At 51.5% G+C, this 15,665-nt stretch overlaps 4 protein-coding genes across 4 annotated transcripts; 1 reads left to right on the top strand and 3 right to left on the bottom strand.

Moving 5' to 3' along the window:
• Nucleotides 1–860: 860 nt before the first annotated feature.
• Nucleotides 861–1,604, bottom strand: SCP_0116610 (hypothetical protein; the record flags this gene model as incomplete). The annotated part of the gene is made up of 2 exons (XM_027753881.1): nucleotides 861–1,208; nucleotides 1,266–1,604. The coding sequence occupies 2 exons, from the start codon at nucleotides 1,602–1,604 to the stop codon at nucleotides 861–863; spliced, it is 687 nt and encodes a 228-aa protein (XP_027609682.1).
• Nucleotides 1,605–3,673: 2,069 nt separating this feature from the next.
• SCP_0116600 (Nitrate reductase [NADPH]) lies at nucleotides 3,674–7,388 on the bottom strand (the record flags this gene model as incomplete). The annotated part of the gene is made up of 20 exons (XM_027753880.1): nucleotides 3,674–4,041; nucleotides 4,107–4,297; nucleotides 4,349–4,656; nucleotides 4,708–4,857; nucleotides 4,914–5,093; nucleotides 5,141–5,231; nucleotides 5,281–5,313; nucleotides 5,362–5,469; nucleotides 5,520–5,606; nucleotides 5,665–5,832; nucleotides 5,879–5,896; nucleotides 5,957–5,968; nucleotides 6,031–6,103; nucleotides 6,158–6,170; nucleotides 6,226–6,270; nucleotides 6,325–6,416; nucleotides 6,470–6,649; nucleotides 6,703–6,958; nucleotides 7,016–7,123; nucleotides 7,179–7,388. 20 exons carry the CDS (start codon nucleotides 7,386–7,388, stop codon nucleotides 3,674–3,676), a joined length of 2,691 nt encoding a protein of 896 aa, XP_027609681.1.
• A 421-nt stretch (nucleotides 7,389–7,809) lies between these two features.
• SCP_0116590 (Nitrate transporter) lies at nucleotides 7,810–10,154 on the bottom strand (the record flags this gene model as incomplete). Its single annotated transcript, XM_027753879.1, has 15 exons — nucleotides 7,810–7,854; nucleotides 7,910–8,023; nucleotides 8,079–8,095; nucleotides 8,158–8,250; nucleotides 8,302–8,439; nucleotides 8,497–8,542; nucleotides 8,593–8,690; nucleotides 8,744–8,848; nucleotides 8,912–9,148; nucleotides 9,201–9,392; nucleotides 9,445–9,558; nucleotides 9,611–9,679; nucleotides 9,735–9,811; nucleotides 9,931–9,957; nucleotides 10,012–10,154. 15 exons carry the CDS (start codon nucleotides 10,152–10,154, stop codon nucleotides 7,810–7,812), a joined length of 1,515 nt encoding a protein of 504 aa, XP_027609680.1.
• Nucleotides 10,155–10,774: 620 nt separating this feature from the next.
• Nucleotides 10,775–15,565, top strand: SCP_0116580 (Nitrite reductase [NAD(P)H]; the record flags this gene model as incomplete). The annotated part of the gene is made up of 27 exons (XM_027753878.1): nucleotides 10,775–10,835; nucleotides 10,890–10,964; nucleotides 11,018–11,089; nucleotides 11,148–11,413; nucleotides 11,468–11,998; nucleotides 12,047–12,091; nucleotides 12,145–12,470; nucleotides 12,525–12,621; nucleotides 12,677–12,781; nucleotides 12,830–12,929; nucleotides 12,986–13,014; nucleotides 13,064–13,152; nucleotides 13,202–13,348; nucleotides 13,407–13,427; nucleotides 13,481–13,506; nucleotides 13,565–13,602; nucleotides 13,659–13,704; nucleotides 13,755–13,877; nucleotides 13,940–14,014; nucleotides 14,064–14,204; nucleotides 14,261–14,281; nucleotides 14,341–14,495; nucleotides 14,549–14,701; nucleotides 14,760–14,941; nucleotides 14,993–15,071; nucleotides 15,130–15,211; nucleotides 15,270–15,565. The coding sequence occupies 27 exons, from the start codon at nucleotides 10,775–10,777 to the stop codon at nucleotides 15,563–15,565; spliced, it is 3,381 nt and encodes a 1,126-aa protein (XP_027609679.1).
• Between the last annotated feature and the right edge of the window lie 100 nt (nucleotides 15,566–15,665).

The following is a 15,665-nucleotide window of genomic DNA, read 5'->3' as shown; positions in this document are numbered from 1 at the left end:
TCAAGTAGTAGATCCTGGGATCTGTGTTCGGACATGGCTAAAGAAGCCATATCTTGTCCTCTTAATCAAACCTTCTGACTTTATTTATGTAGACGGCTATAGCTCTTGGATCGCAGAACTCCGCAGAGGCTGACCGGCTCCCCAGGCCCCTCGACTGGGCGATGGTGATCCACGGATGGTGGTCCTCTATATAACGAGCCTGCTGTCAACCGGAGTCGGCGCAACTCGTGATGTGCACGATCGTATTTAATGCTAGAGAGAAATTCTTCGTGTCTCTTTGTTGCGGATATAATTCCTTGGCTTACTCTGCGCGTCTCGCGCCCTCACGTCGGTTTCGGCCCTGCCATCCTCACTGGCCTGAGTGCCCTCGCCAGACTCGCCATCGTCGCCACCAGCTTAACTGTCGCCACCTTCTTCGTCCCGGGTAACATCTATGCAGTAGACAGAACAATAGAGCGACGTGCACGGTATTTGGTGCGCGGCGCGGCGGTCCTCCATGTCCTGGAAGATGTTCTGGGCATGCGGGGGGACCATTGCGCTAAAAGCGGAGCGTGGTGATATCACGGCAGATGGGGTCGCGGGCAGTGGTAACATCAGCGAGACGGATGGCCTTCACGTTGCAGTCGATTAGATATTGGGCCAGCTGCGTGAAGGCGAGCTCTTCGGGGTAGCCTGAAGTTAGTGCGGGTGCGGCGTGTCAGGTCGACCCAATGGGCGCCAGCATCCCCCGGTACGTGCTGAACGGCACTAAGTCGCGGTATCTCGTTGTCACAGATGTGCACAAGCCCCAAACAGTGCTTTGCGAGCCCGCAGTGGTAGCTCATAGGATGTTGGTCACATCGTGGGGGCGGGGCTTTTCGTCACCACGTAACAAGTGAGTAGAGATCCGGTACTGGGAATGTTCGAGGCTGAGAGGGAGGGAGAAAGCTGGCGTTCCAAGAGGGGATTGCTGCGTTGCTCCATAGCCAACCACCTGAAGAGCGCGAAATTGACACAAGTTGTGCGAAGGCTGGATGCAGCTCGTCAAAGCAGTGCCAAGTAAAGTGGATCGCACGAGACCTGTGATACAGTGACGTAGGGAGCTTGCTAGATCCCAGAAGCGAGTTCAGAAGCGTCTTGTTTGTTTTTCTAAAATTCAATTTGTACGACGTCATTCTCGCGCTAGCGTAGTTCAGTTCCCATACACTCCCCTCCTCATCGTGTAATCTCTGAATGCAGATGGGACACAATTCAGCACGATGCAATCTCAAAGTGAGTTTACTTACATCTGGGTCAATCACAAAGCCTGTCAGTGCCTCCAACACCGCCCGACCCGCCCACGCCTCGACGTCTCTGACCTGCTGTGGGGTGATGAAACCCTGCGACGTGCGAGAGGCGAACACCATCTGCGCAGCAGCGGCTCTTATGCGCGGTCCCGGTACAAGAGGCTTACCATTGCGTGCAGAGGGCAATGCGCCAGCTGGCTGCATCTGAGCAGATGGTAGATGGGAAGATGAAACGGCGGGTGAGACCGACAGGGTGCTGAGCGGGGCAGATGCGATATGTACGGAGGGTGTGTCAGACGGCCAACTTGCAGCTAGGTGCAGTATGTGGAAAGTTTCCATCTTTGATAGGTGTTTCGTCAATTCGTTGTCAAACGAGGCAGACGGGCAGATAACGTCACCTCAAAAGTGGCCAGATTTATGTGAGATGACTTGAGTCGGTCTATGCGGTCTTAGTCTGGGAACGAAGTTTGCCGTCCTTGCGAAGAGTAAAAGTTGAGCAATGTCAGAAAAGGACGCTGCGGGAGCGCATCGGAAATAGGACGGACCTGTCCGTAGATGCATTCATGACATGGTCCACAACTGACATTTCCTCTGAGCTGCGGTGCTTATTAAGTGCATATTGCAACTGGCCGGTCTTTGTGAGCTGATGAAGAATATTCCGTCATATGGAAAGAACACGCACTGCAGCATGAAGCTCTGAATCTGCCTCTAGTTATGCCACAGTCGTTAAAAGCACCAATCTGATCTGAAGTATTGGCGTACCGGTCTGCTTATCTTGTACAGATACTCCTGTGACGATCCACTGGCGAAGGGGAAATCGTAGTTCCTGGTAACACAAATACTACTTTTTGGTACCACAACCGTCCCCACCGGCACATCTATAACAGCACCGCAGGACCCAAACCTTGCATCCCGCGCACAAGTCTCACCATCAGATCGCGCACAAACAAAAAGCCGATACGGTTCCCATTGACCTTACTACCAGCATGTCGCCGCTGAGGCATTCCCGCACCTCGCGCATGAAGAAGTCGGCATTTGGGTGTCCCATCCCAATGCTCACGATGGACACCGGAACTCCCTTGTACCTGCCTGTGATTGTAGTGAACCCGCGTTCTGACGAGAGGACGAACGGCTTTGGTGAGCTATGTAAGTAGGCCGCCACGGCGTTTGCGCGGGATGGCGCCCCCACCGTAACCTGGTTGAACGGCATCCGTCACTTGACAAGACTTGCATGCAAATGTAAGACTCACGATCCTGTTGCCCACTTCGCCTGCCTTGATACCCAGATGATAAACACGCTGGTCTAGTGTGCGGGGAAAATCTAGGAAAATCAGGAGAGCGTCATGATACCAAGATGGCCCTACTAGCATCCACAATGAGATCCTTCATCTCATATCTATCTTCTAGCTTCTAGTCGAACGCTCAAGTCGCTTCAATGCAGGAGATTGAATGATTGGTGACTCCAATGCATTCAGAAAATTATCGTTGATCGGACTACATAGGGGAAAATGTAGTCATTCCAAGCAGTTTGCCCGCCGGCGGGCAAAATCCTTGGAATGACTAATTTTCCCTCCCAAAGGCAGTTGCAATTGTAGCCACTCTGCTTCAACCTTCGTGACTCAGGATATCCGTGTCTGACGATGAGCCTAACTTCAGAAAGGACCGGTTTGAGAGACACGAGACCGTGACGAACCCAGGAAGTCTGCCTGATCTCGCGCTACCACTATCTTTGAAAAACCATCCTCTGCTGCCTAGATGGCATGGAGAGCCCACTGCGCACTCGTTTGCTACACGATACGAACATTTTCGTTCCTCTCTGTATAGTTTGCATGCCAAAGAAAAAAAAGAAAAGAAACACCTTTTTTTCTTTCCTTACAGCGGTTGAAATCCGCTCACTCCCGCTCCGACGGCCGTGTTCCTGCTGCACGACACGAACACCTTTGTGTACATCGAACCTCGATAAGGTGAGGACACCTATGGCTCAGCGCTCATGGAGTGCGACGGACGTGAGTGTCTCTTCCGGGTTCCCAACGAATAATTTTGGGATCCACTCGCTACGACAGTGTGAGTGCGCGATCTACAACCGCGCTGCCTTCACAATTGACCGCATTTATCGTGAATGCATTGTGCAGCGGCAGAGAAGAGACAGAGTAAATGTCTATATACCCAGGCTACGGAATCTTTTTAGAGGAATACCGTATACCAAGTGGCATCTCACTTTGGTCTCATTGACAAAACCATTGTACGCACAGCAGGTGGCTGATCATCTCTGAACTAGTACTCACATCAGCGATGCATCGACCGCTCGAGGACCATATGCGAAGAGGCATCAAAGACCAGAAACGACGACTACAAAGGCAATTTGTTCGTCCATTCAAGATAGTTGCCTGGTGTGCAGTTGTTGCGCTTCAGAAAACGACCAACGAATGCTCTATGTCCCACCCATACCGCTGCAGTCCAGGCTTGACCACATCCCTTATCATCCCGGTCGGTCCGCAAGAAAGGATCAGTCCATCGGGGGATGGAGGAGGCAAGTATGCGGCGAGCATGTCGTCTGTGATGCGCCCTGTACTGTGCATCCAAGAATCAGGCGGCACAGTAAGCGTGTAATGGAGAGAGAAGCGGGACGCGCCATGCATGGTGTGCAACGCATCCAGCTCCTCTCTGCAAAGGATGTCCGCCTCCGTCCGATTAGCATATAGGAGCCATATACGCGTCCCTGAGTCATCGGGATCGTGCAGAATGCTTCGTAGGACTTGGAGGATTGGAGTAATGCCTAGTAAAGGTCGGTAAGATACCGCACCGTGACATACGCATGCGCAGCAGTCAGGCCGAACTCACCGCTCCCGCCGCAGACCATACCGATTTCTTTGATATTTCTGCAGGTGCTCCTGTACAGAGCCGTGCCGAGGCCTTGCCAGGTGAATGAGCCCAGAGGTCCTTTCAGGTCGATCGTATCGCCAATACGGAGAGCGTGAAATCCTATCGACATCTTCCCACCTGTCGGAAACAGCGCGCATGGTAGATATATTCTATGACTCGTCGTCAGTCTTTTCGACGAGAAATTCGTGGTTTAAACATACTTGACCAAGAGTTCGACCATTCCAACGACGCCCTGGAGTGAAATAGGCGTATATGCTCGCTGTACGACCTCACCAGTATCCTTACGCTTCAGGCGAACGAACACGTGCTGACCAACAGGAAGACCGAGCGACTGCTGAGAATTGTGGAGCGCGAATCGAAACATGCAGGTATCGTGGTTAACTTTCTCCACCTCTATCAGCTTTACAGTTTTCCACGATTTTGGCTTCAGGAAAGGACTACTGGCATCAGCTTGTGCGTCGACCTTGGACAACTCGGAGACTGCATCAACCAGAGTGCCAATATGGAACTAGTTCCTCATGAGATAGGACAATTGACGACAATCCAAAACGACATTCACCTGTTTGAGTTTACTCCGCGCATCTGCAGAGTGTATTGCCATGAAGTCCTCCGTTGCGTCTTCGCCTGCAACTAACAGGATAGAGTCTGCGCCGCCAGGATGTTCGTTTAGATACGGGGTACCATCATATACCTGACCCTTGATGACGAACTGGACGTGCGTCTCATCAGCCAGAATCAAGGCCGACCAAAGACTCGTCATCTTACCCACGGCCTCTCGCGATCCTGAGCCCTCACTTCTGCCCAGGTGATTTGTCTGGTAATTTCAGGGTTAGTCATCTGGACTTCAGTGGGAGAGCCGACGTCGGCAAGCGGCAAAGGTTGGAGAACCGGCTGCGTGGCATTGAAGTTTGGACTCAGAACATTTCCACCAGTAGCTTTGATACGCTGCCACAAGTCACGCTTAAATCAGTCTGTAGTGAAGTACAGCATACCTCCATCCAGCCTAGGGATTCAGTGCCAACAGGCGCAGGATGTTCGAACCTGAGCCCTGTGTCTGTCTTGACGATGGCGACGCGGAACCACCTTCTCGTGATCAATCGAATACGCCGTGCAGTTCTTGTGGAGTGCTTACCAGTTGTTCATCATGCCAGTAGCATTCAAGTACCTGCAATGATGAGCCGCCTGATACAAAGGTCCCCGTTACAGAGCTTACATGTCCCGTTGCTGAACTTGCGTGGCCTCGTCCATCGCGCGCACGGCAATGGAACTTGAGCTCGCGAGGTTTGCTACAGGGACGTCGAAAGACCAGAAGCACCAGCAGCTGGAAGGTCGTCAGCATCTCGACAAATCAGCTACGCATGGCGAACTCACAAACACGTATCTCTCTCGGTAAGATCGAGTTTTCCATAGATCTCGTCAGAATAAATGATGCTGCGGTAAAGGTCTTCTGGATATTCGCTGAGATCATCATCATGAATTCATTTCAGGTCAGTGATACACTTTCGAAGGCACGTACATTTCCGCTAGACGCCACGAGTGGCCGTCGTCCAGACTGATCTCCACGCGGGTGACGCGCCTCCCACCGCCTGCATAGGCATATCCGCGAATGGTATACATGCGCAGCTCCTGCAGCCCATGGGACTGGATATCTAGCGTCTCGTCATGACCAGGATGCACAATCGCACTGTATATTGTGAAAACATGGGCACGATCCACAAAAGGACTCATACCTATTGACATTGAGCTCTCTGAGACAAGTGTAAATATGAGCCATATAAAACCATGCAAAAAGCGTCCATGCAACTTACGATATGAGGTATCTGCCAAGATCCCACAACCCGTTCGTCCACTAGACACAGCATCATATATTGTTCAGACATACCTTGGATCATACCACCAGTCCTTCTCTGCTCTGGCTTGTTCGGGAGACAACTGCATAGGGAGAACCCTATTATCTGAAGTCTACTTAGGCACGCATCCCCATAATTGCTTCTCCTCATGCGACGAACCGAAAATATGCAGCTTCAAGTGGATGAGCCTGCAGATTCCGGCACAATGAAAAGGAACAGAGGCGCACATGATGTTGGCTCTCCTCAGCGGAAATCTCGATCTTGGTCAACCACTGGAGCAAGCACAATCAGTGCGCAGACACAGTGTCCGCGTCGACCGCGCACACCTTTACTGAACGCCCACCAATTTGCCCAGGGATAATCATCCGCACAGGAAATCCATGATCAGGCTCGAGAGGAAGACCGTTCATAGCCCAAGCTACGGCATAAAAGACTTCAGAAACGAAATTCAGTACAAAAAGAGTGCCATGCCTATTAACATCCCTCTTTCCTTGTTCGCGGCCCAGCTCAGCCTCTGGGAGGTTCCGTACGGCCCATTCGGAAGAGTAGTATCCCCGCCCTCGAAAATAACATGCCTTGCCTGAGGTCGAATGGGTTGCACGTACTCGAGAACATCCGCCAGATACACGCCCGTCCATAGCGCAGTCGAGACTGGCGTTCGGGCTGTCAAATTCACAGCTGGCGTTGTATGGCCGAAAGCCTACCTCCCGCAGCGCCCCAGCTAAACCCGAGGCTCTTGCGGACGACATTCTGCTCTTTGCGCCGGTTTCCTGCACAGACGAGCGTTACAGGAAGAGTCACAACCTGAAACCTCTCACGGAGGTCTTGCAGCGAGAGCATGCACTCCGTGCGCACGAGCCCGTGAATGTGAATCTTCCAGTCCCGCAGCTTAACTTCGTCAAAGGTCGGTACTGCGCCGTGGTTGCGTACGAAGTGGAGATGGGCGGGTGTGATAAAGCCCTAGTTTCGTGAATAAACACACAGGAATAGAACTCCGGATAGCGGGATATGACGCACTGCATCAAATAGCGACGAAAGAGGTGGTTCGCAATTCAGTGGATGTTTCCCCGTGAGTCGTAGTAGGGCAGGGTTCCTCATTATCCACGCATCTGGGGTATGAACATCCTAAGAGGAAGTCAACACTCTATAGTCTGCATGCTGCAGTGGGAGGCAAGTTCACCACGCTGGCAGTCACTCTCGGAGTTTTATTAACTGGTAACGGAGGTAGACTTTCAGGGAGCGGCGGACATTGCAGTTCCGGATCGGCTATTGAGGGCGGTAGCGACAGCGAAGCACTGGACAACGATGGCGCGGACGCAGCAGCGGTGAACGTCGACGATGCACCCTCTTCGCTGCTGCTGTCCGACGAGCGAGAGTACGCGATCCCCATTCTTGCACTCACAATCATGATGAGTTTACCGAGTCTCGCTCTCCCACAACTGGCTTTAAGCGTCATGACGCATGGCGGATCATATCCGAAGGCGCACGTCTGATGTTCCGCAGCGGGAAGTCGCAGTGGCGCCGTGTCTCATGGATTTGTGATGGATTTAGAGAGATAACGAGCTTCGTATTGTCGCCGAGATGCATCTGAAATCAAATGACAGGGGCATGTGTCGCGATATCTGATTGTGAAGTCTCACAGCGCAAAAGAGGATGAGTACTTACTAACTGGCATCAACGACAGCATTACAAATACATCAAACCAACTTTGCATGGCACTTCGACAACGGATGCTGATCCAAAGACTATTTCAAGGCTTCAAGCAGAGACCTCATGACAGTCGCTCAACGATACCCTCCAGCTATTACCCTTCACCACCTCGGCACCCGAACTGGCAAGAGGACAGCGTTGACGCCCTGTTGGCAGTTGTCTGTTAGAGTCTCTCCACGGGGCAAAACGCAGATAACGCACAACGGTCACGATACCCACGATCCAGAAGGCTTTGCCGTATGGGATCGGTTGGAACCTGAAGACGAGGGCGAAAAGCACGCCGCCGAGGTTGCCCATCGCACCGACGACACCGCTCTATATCAGCAAAAGCATTTAGTAAATGCCCGTTTTTACGTGATTTCAAACTTACCATCATGCCATTCGAGTCTGAGCAGGCAGAGATGCGATCAGTAAACACGTGACAACGAAAACAGAAAAGAAAGACACACTCGGATTGCAATGCGGCACCAAGGAGAAATTCGCCCCGTTGCCTGCTTCGTTCACGATCGCGAGAATGGTGAACACCACGATCACGACGGCAACTTAGCTAAGTTCAATATCACCCAGAATCGCACAAGACAGCGACGACCTACGTGACGGACGCTCGCGGCTATCGATGTACAGACCCAGCGCGATCGACATGAACCCCTGCAAGATGCCCAGCACGAGCATAAGGTACTTCTTGCCGGGCACTCCGAAGCGGCGATAGATCACATCCCCGAGATATCCTCCTGACATTCACGATTCACGCTTAGGACTTGCAGGTAAGAATCTCCGGAATGGCTCACCAAAGGGCCGGGTCCAAACATTCAACAATCCATAGATACTTGCAATCTGCATGGTCTCAACGATTGCATGCGCACGGAAAAGAAGACCCGACGTACATAGCCGGACTTTGTCTGCCCGAACGAACGCGAAGAATACAGGTCGTATAGCACGTTCGAGAGATTCGCGTCCATGGCAAGCTCAAATCCGAATGACGCTGCATTCCACCCTTGAGCTCGGAAGGTGAAACACACGGAAGGTGCGACGTACTCAAGTAGGCCAAGGACGGCAGCCAGGTCAGCGACGAGACGAGAAGCTGATACGAAAGGCTCCATGTCAACGGTTCATTCACGGCTGTATCCAGAGAGGCCAAGCCTGGTCAAAAGACATACATATATCAGTAATGAAACCAGGCTGCAATTCACTCAATCTTCGTACCGTCTTCTGCAGGATCCACCTGAACATTTACCCTTTCACTCTTTTTCTCGTTGTCCCGCAGGTAGAAGGCGTTTTTGTGGTGTTCAGTTTGCACCTGTTCGGTTTCAGTGACGTCGGGTTCACTGGGAGTAGGACCATGCCTGTCACTCCACCGGCCGTTTGGATGATCCGTCCCGAACGCGAGAACTGCAGCAGCAGTAAACAGCAACACCGGGACCGGGACGATCGCAAATGCAACTGCAATGAAACCTCAGATAATCACCTTTCATTCGAGCAAGAACAGACATACCTCGCCAGGCCACGTGCGACGCGAGTCTATCCGCAATCAAGCGGTCATACAGTGCGACCATAATAATAAACGTGAAACCGCCGCCCGCGTTTCCCCACCCACCAGCGAGCGCGTTCGCCCGCCCTACGACGCACTTATCAAAGAACGCTGTCGTCCACGCCTGACAAGGCACGAAAGTCCCACCGAGGATGCCTGAGTCACAGAAGGTCCGCGGAGGAACGAGACGTGATAAGAGGACGCGTACCGATAAAGAACCGTACGATGTAGAGCCCTTGCGCAGTTGCGATGGTGCCTGCGAGACCTGATGGAATGGCGCCTATCACGAGAAGTCCTGCCATCACTTTTCGCGGACCATAGCCTATCACACACAAAGTGAAACCTAAAATCGCAGGGATATGCCAAACACCTACGGTCAACCAGAGGACCGACGATGATGCGGACTACGAGAGTTGAGCACAAAGATACTACGTTTGAATTTCCTTAACAACGAGGTTAGGGACTTTGAGAGCTGGGAGGAAAGCTGAGGCACAAAACCTATCTGGGCCGCCGTCAAATTGAGGTCCTTCTTGACTGCCACAGGAATCAGAGGCGAGAATGCGAACCAGGAAAGGCTTGTCAAACAGGGTCAGTCGTCGAGACGTCTTGGGACACAATGTTTGCAATAATGCGACTCGGACCGGACAGTCGCAGAGAAGGCCCCGCCTTGTAACTGTTAAATATCACTACTCACAATGCGACCCAGAATCCAAGCCATGACCTGCAAGAACAGACGTGTCAGATTCTGAGAGTCCTGAGCACATAGAGCACTTACAAATGGAAATTGCGCGAGTATTGGTTTCTAAGATTAAGGATGGGGAGAGTCACACATTTCTTGTTCAAAGGATTGAGATGGGCTTGCGTGAGGGACTGCCACAAAGTAAACTCTGATTCGAGGGTAGTAGACGACATAGACATAGTGGTCTTCGTAGTTTGTAAGTGCCGTGCCTCTGAAAGCTGCGATAGTGGAGTGAGGATTGCAGAGAGCCACTTCACACCGGTGGGGGAACAGAAGCGAATGAGCACATCAACCGTGATTGACGGGCAAGAATCTTCGACAAGACTTCGCGGTCACAGCAATCTCCAGAAGTCCAATACATGGCTTATTCGGTACCAGCTCAATCAGGCCAAGTTCACAGTCAAAGGTAAAAATACCACACAAGAAAGGCAATGTATCAGCCGGAACGTCACAGTGAAACTGGAAGACTCAATACTAAGAATGTATGTAGTTACTGGGAAGGTGCCGCTGAGCTATGTAGTCTACATAGATAAGATTAGATTTTGGTCAATTCCTTCCCGCTGATCACACACTCAGTTGACGCTCTACCGTATCATGATAGAAGAAGCGTTCAAGTCAGGCCGTGGAAGCCATGATATCCCTGGACAGACTGGCGGTTTCGATTTGACCAGGAGTCAAGGCCGTCGTGGGTCATTCAGCTATACCAGTGATCCCTACGCTGGAGAAACAGGGATTAACTCCCGGCGTGGAGAAGGCTCAATCTACTTGCCAAGTTTTTGATGCGCTCAACAAATACAGAATGTCAGCGATTGTGGAACGGAAGACGATTTTTGTGGTTGGTCTTGGAATGGTTGGGATAGGTACGCATCTGCATTGGTAGATTGTTGCATTAGAATCAAACTCGTCGTGTAAAGCCTTCGTCGAGAAATTGCTGAACCTGGATAAGGGCAAGAAGTACCGTGTTGTGACATGTGGGGAGGAAACACATCGTAAGCTACCGTTCATATAGCTGCCATATCTGCCTGACTGTTGTGCGTAACAGTTGCCTACAATAGAGTCGCCTTGACAGAATATTTTCAGCATCGCAGTGTAGAGAAGCTCTACTTAAACTCAGGTCAGTTTACCACTGCACAATCAAAAAAGGATGCATATCGCTGACATGCTATCCATAGCCGAATGGTACGCACAGCAGGACCCAGATAGATTCACTTTCTACATCGGCGAAACTGTCACTGCACTTGATTCAGAGGCACACACTGTTACGACTGACAAAAACCGGTCGATCAGATATGACTACTGCGTCCTCGCTACGGGATCTGACGCGGCACTCCCTGGTTATGCCAATCCCAACATTCCCGGCGTATCCGTCTACCGCAACATCTCGGACATGAACAAACTTTTAGCCTACGTAGAAAAGGAGAACGTGAAGGGCATTGCTGTACGTGTTAGGTTACCGAACCCATGTGCTCATACCAATCGTTTACCGCTGCAGGCGGTGGTATTGGGTGGCGGTCTTCTGGGACTGGAGGCAGCAAAAGCCGTATACGACTTGGACACTGTCGATAGCGTCACGATCATCCACCGCCAGGGCTTTCCGCTCTCGCGCCAGCTTGACCACCAGGGCGGCGAGATCGTGCTCCGCCGGATCGAAGCCATGGGCGTCACGTTCCGTGGCAACACGTCTGTCGTACGGCTTGTGACAGATGGTGACGGGGCACTGTCGGGGGTTGAAACTCACGATGGCGCTGTCGTGTCATGCAAAGTCGCAATATTCGCTATTGGGATCACGCCCAGAGACGACCTTGCGCGTGTCTCGGGCATCAGATGCGTCGAACGTCGGGGTATTGCCGTAGACGACCACCTTGCGACCAGTGCTAATGATGTGTTTGCGATCGGTGAGTGCGCGAGTTGGAAGGGGAACACGTACGGCTTGATCGCTCCTGGTATTGAGATGGCGGACATATTGGCATTCAACTTTACGCAGACGCAGACCGATGTGGGGGATTTCAGGCCGCGAACGATGGTATGTTCTCCTTAACGTAAGAATTCAGACATTTACGATGCATGACAGAACAACCCCGACCTATCCACAAAGCTCAAGCTCATGGGCGTGGACGTGCGTGTGTGACCTTTCACCATTAGTTGTCGATTAACAGAGACCCGTCTCAGGTCGCATCATTCGGCGACTTCTTTGCCGAGAGACGTCGTGCGCACCCCAACGCCGAACACCCTAACGCCGAACACCCTGCCGTGAAAGTTTCAATTCCGCCGGTTGCAGAAGCCATTCCGATCTCTCGCAAGCAACCCAGCCCTAACAAACCGCGCACTTGGGAAATCACTGCCAACGCGCTGTCGTCTACCAGCAAGCACACATCTGAATCTACGCCCAGCGATGCCTCTTCGCCGAAGAAGAGGCATGGGCCTTCCGCTGCAGTAGCAGAGGGCCCGACGGAGGCGCTGACGTACCGCGATCCTTTTGCGGGTGTGTACAAGAAGTGAGCTACGCGCACTGACTATCGTGCGTTATAACTTCTACAAATGTTGCTCAGGTACATCTTCAGTGCGGACGGGCAGTACATTATTGGCGGGATGATGGTCGGCGACACGTCAGACTACATCAAGCTCGTTGCGCTTGTGAAGAAGAGAGTTCGTGCACCTTCCCGTGTAGGAGTATATGCATCCTCACATCACGTATGCGCAGAAAGCACTCGAGGTACCGCCCTCACAATTTATTCTGGGATCCGGAAAGGATGCAGACGACGCTGGTGCGGATTTGGATGATGACGCTCAAATATGCAGTTGTCATGTGGGTGATGGGCTTATGATTGCGTATGTGGGTCTGATGAACCCCCAGAATGTGACCAAAGGCCGGATTGTGCAATGCATCAAAGATGGCGCGCAAAGCATTCCCGATGTCAAGGCGCAAACGAAGGCAGGAAATGGTTGCGGAGGATGTACGTCTGCAATTTCTCTTCATGTCGATGATTCGATGATCGACCGTTATTCGAAGGCATGCCATTCCTTACTAACCTGTTTAAGGTCCGTATCTCCGATGCTCTACGGGTGTTGTTATTTATCATGTTACCAGGCAGAGATGGTGAAGGCAGGCAACGCCGTGAGCAACAACCTCTGTCCCCACTTCGCAATGTCTCGAGCCGATTTATTCAACGTAGTCAAGTGAGCATTACGTAATATAAATGATCTAAGATACTTACATTCGGCGTAGAATCAAAAAACTGAAGACGTTGACGGCAATCATGAGGGCTGTTGGTGTAAACGAGGAGTCGATCGGCTGCGAAGTGTGCAAACCCGCAGTTGGAAGTATTCTGTCGTCCCTTTTCAACGAACATATTATGGATCCCGTTCATCACGCGTGAGCGATGCAATCTCAGTAGCCGATTTCAGCCCAAGTATCTGACGCCATGCACCAGAAACCAGGATACGAATGACAGGTTAGTAGGTAAGTTAATATAGTCAGACCAGCACCCGACCTTTCGCTCTACAGGTTCATGGCAAACATGCAAAGGAATGGTACGCATGCCATTCTCTTCAGGTCGATTTTTTGATAGCTCATCTGACGGTATCACAGGCACGTTCTCCGTAGTGCCGCGAATCCCAGCGGGAGAGGTACACCATGTAGTATCGTCCTGTGGATCTAAGTATTGACAATCCTCATTCTCGAGGTTACACCTGATAAACTGATTGTCCTGGGGCAAGTTGCGAAGAAATGTACGTCCGATCGTGCTTCCACTGAACAGCTGGCGTGATCATATTATCAGATGGTTTATATACCAAGATCACGGGCGGACAACGAGTGGATATGTTTGGCGCACAGAAGGCAGATCTGCCCTCTATTTGGAAGGAATTGGTTGACGCAGGCTTTGAAAGCGGCCACGCTTACGGTAAGTGCTCTTGATACGCCTAAGGCCCTATGTTCGCTTAAACAAAATTTTATGTGGTTCAGGAAAAGCGCTACGCACTGTGAAATCGTGCGTCGGCACATCTTGGTGTCGGTATGGTATTGGCGACTCCGTAGGATGTGAGATACACACTTGATCTCATGATTCGAGATGCTCACCGAAATGCAGTGGCCGTACAGCTCGAACATCGGTACAAAGGTGTACGATCACCGCATAAATTCAAAGGAGGTGTGAGCGGTTGTGTGCGAGAATGTGCTGAGGCACAGGGCAAAGACTTCGGACTCATCGCAACGGACAAAGGATGGAACAGTGAGCATGCTCTCTTTTCTCTCGAGTCACTGCCTGACGTGCCGATATCCCCCCAGTATTTGTCTGTGGAAACGGAGGTGCGCGCGAATGCAATACTTTTTCCGGTTACTGCCCGTACTGACCGACCTGCATGTAGGCGTACATCCGAAACATGCGACTCTGCTCGTCAACGATGTCCCGCCGTCCAAAGTCGTCAAAATTCTGGATCGCTTTATCATGTACTACATTCGGACTGCTGATAAGCTCATGCGCACGTCTCGGTGGCTTGAGGAGATGGAAGGAGGGATCGAGGTAAATCTTGAACGACTGGTCGCGAGTCCTGCATTCAACCCATCATATTCTAGAAATTGCGGAAGGTGCTTTTGGATGATGAGCTCGGCATCTGCGATGATCTGGAGCATGAGATGGAGGAGCTCATCGGGACCTATCAAGATGAGTGGAAAGCTGTCGTGGACAATCCTGGGCGCCAGAAACAATTCCGTCAATTCGTCAATTCGGTAAGCTTCGCCATTTCGTCTTGTTGCTGTCATGCGGAATGTAAGAATATTGGTCTAGGATGAACGCCAAATGCAAATTGAACAAATCACCGAGCGTGGACAGCGCCGACCCGCAAATTGGGCCAAAGTCTTCCCTTCCGTGCACCTGCAACACAGCGACGTGGGGACACCGAAGAGCGAGTGGAAGTGGCAGCCCATGGCTAAGGTCCATGACCTAACGCCGACTGATGCGGGAACAACGTGAGCTCTCACCTAAACTTAACGAACATGTTCTGAGATCCTCATCGCAAGTTCCGCCGCCGTGAAGTACGGGGACAGCCAAATTGCCATTTTCTACGTCCCGCGACGCGGTTACTTTGCGACTCAGCAGGTATCTCTTTGCTACTGTCATGGGAGATCGTACAATATGGCGCTGATCTTCGTGTCAGATGTGTCCGCACAAACGCGCGTTTGTGCTTGAACACGGCATCATCGGAGATGATCCTAAGAGCGGTGCTCTCTACGTGTCCTGTGCGCGTTTCAAACAGCCTTTCTGCGCATCGGATTACTGAACCGTTCTCAATGTCAGGCCCAATGCATAAACGCAACTTCACACTCGCCTCTGGCAAGTGTCTGAATGATGATTCTTATAGCATTCTCGCGTTCGACGTTCGAAATGAAGGAGACAATATCTTGCTGTTCCTTCCTGATGCAGACGAGCTCGATTTTGTCATAGGGACCAGCAAATGGATGGTCCGGCAGACGACCGCCGAATTGATTGAACAGGGACACGAAGGCGGGATAGAGATTGTGGGTCCTCAGGAGGATGCAATTGAGGGCGGTTGTGTTACATCCTCATGCAATAACAGTCAACTGGAATGGTGAGGAAGCATCCCCGGGTATTACTCGATCTAAAGAGTTACAACACATTACTCAATAAACACGTACGTACGGTCCATCCCATCCACCCAAGTATCCATGGCAA

This window comes from Sparassis crispa, assembly GCF_003851025.1.
Source record: "Sparassis crispa DNA, contig_000000F, whole genome shotgun sequence".
Lineage (NCBI taxonomy): Eukaryota > Fungi > Basidiomycota > Agaricomycetes > Polyporales > Sparassidaceae > Sparassis > Sparassis crispa.
This window is presented reverse-complemented; position numbering and strand designations above follow the sequence as displayed.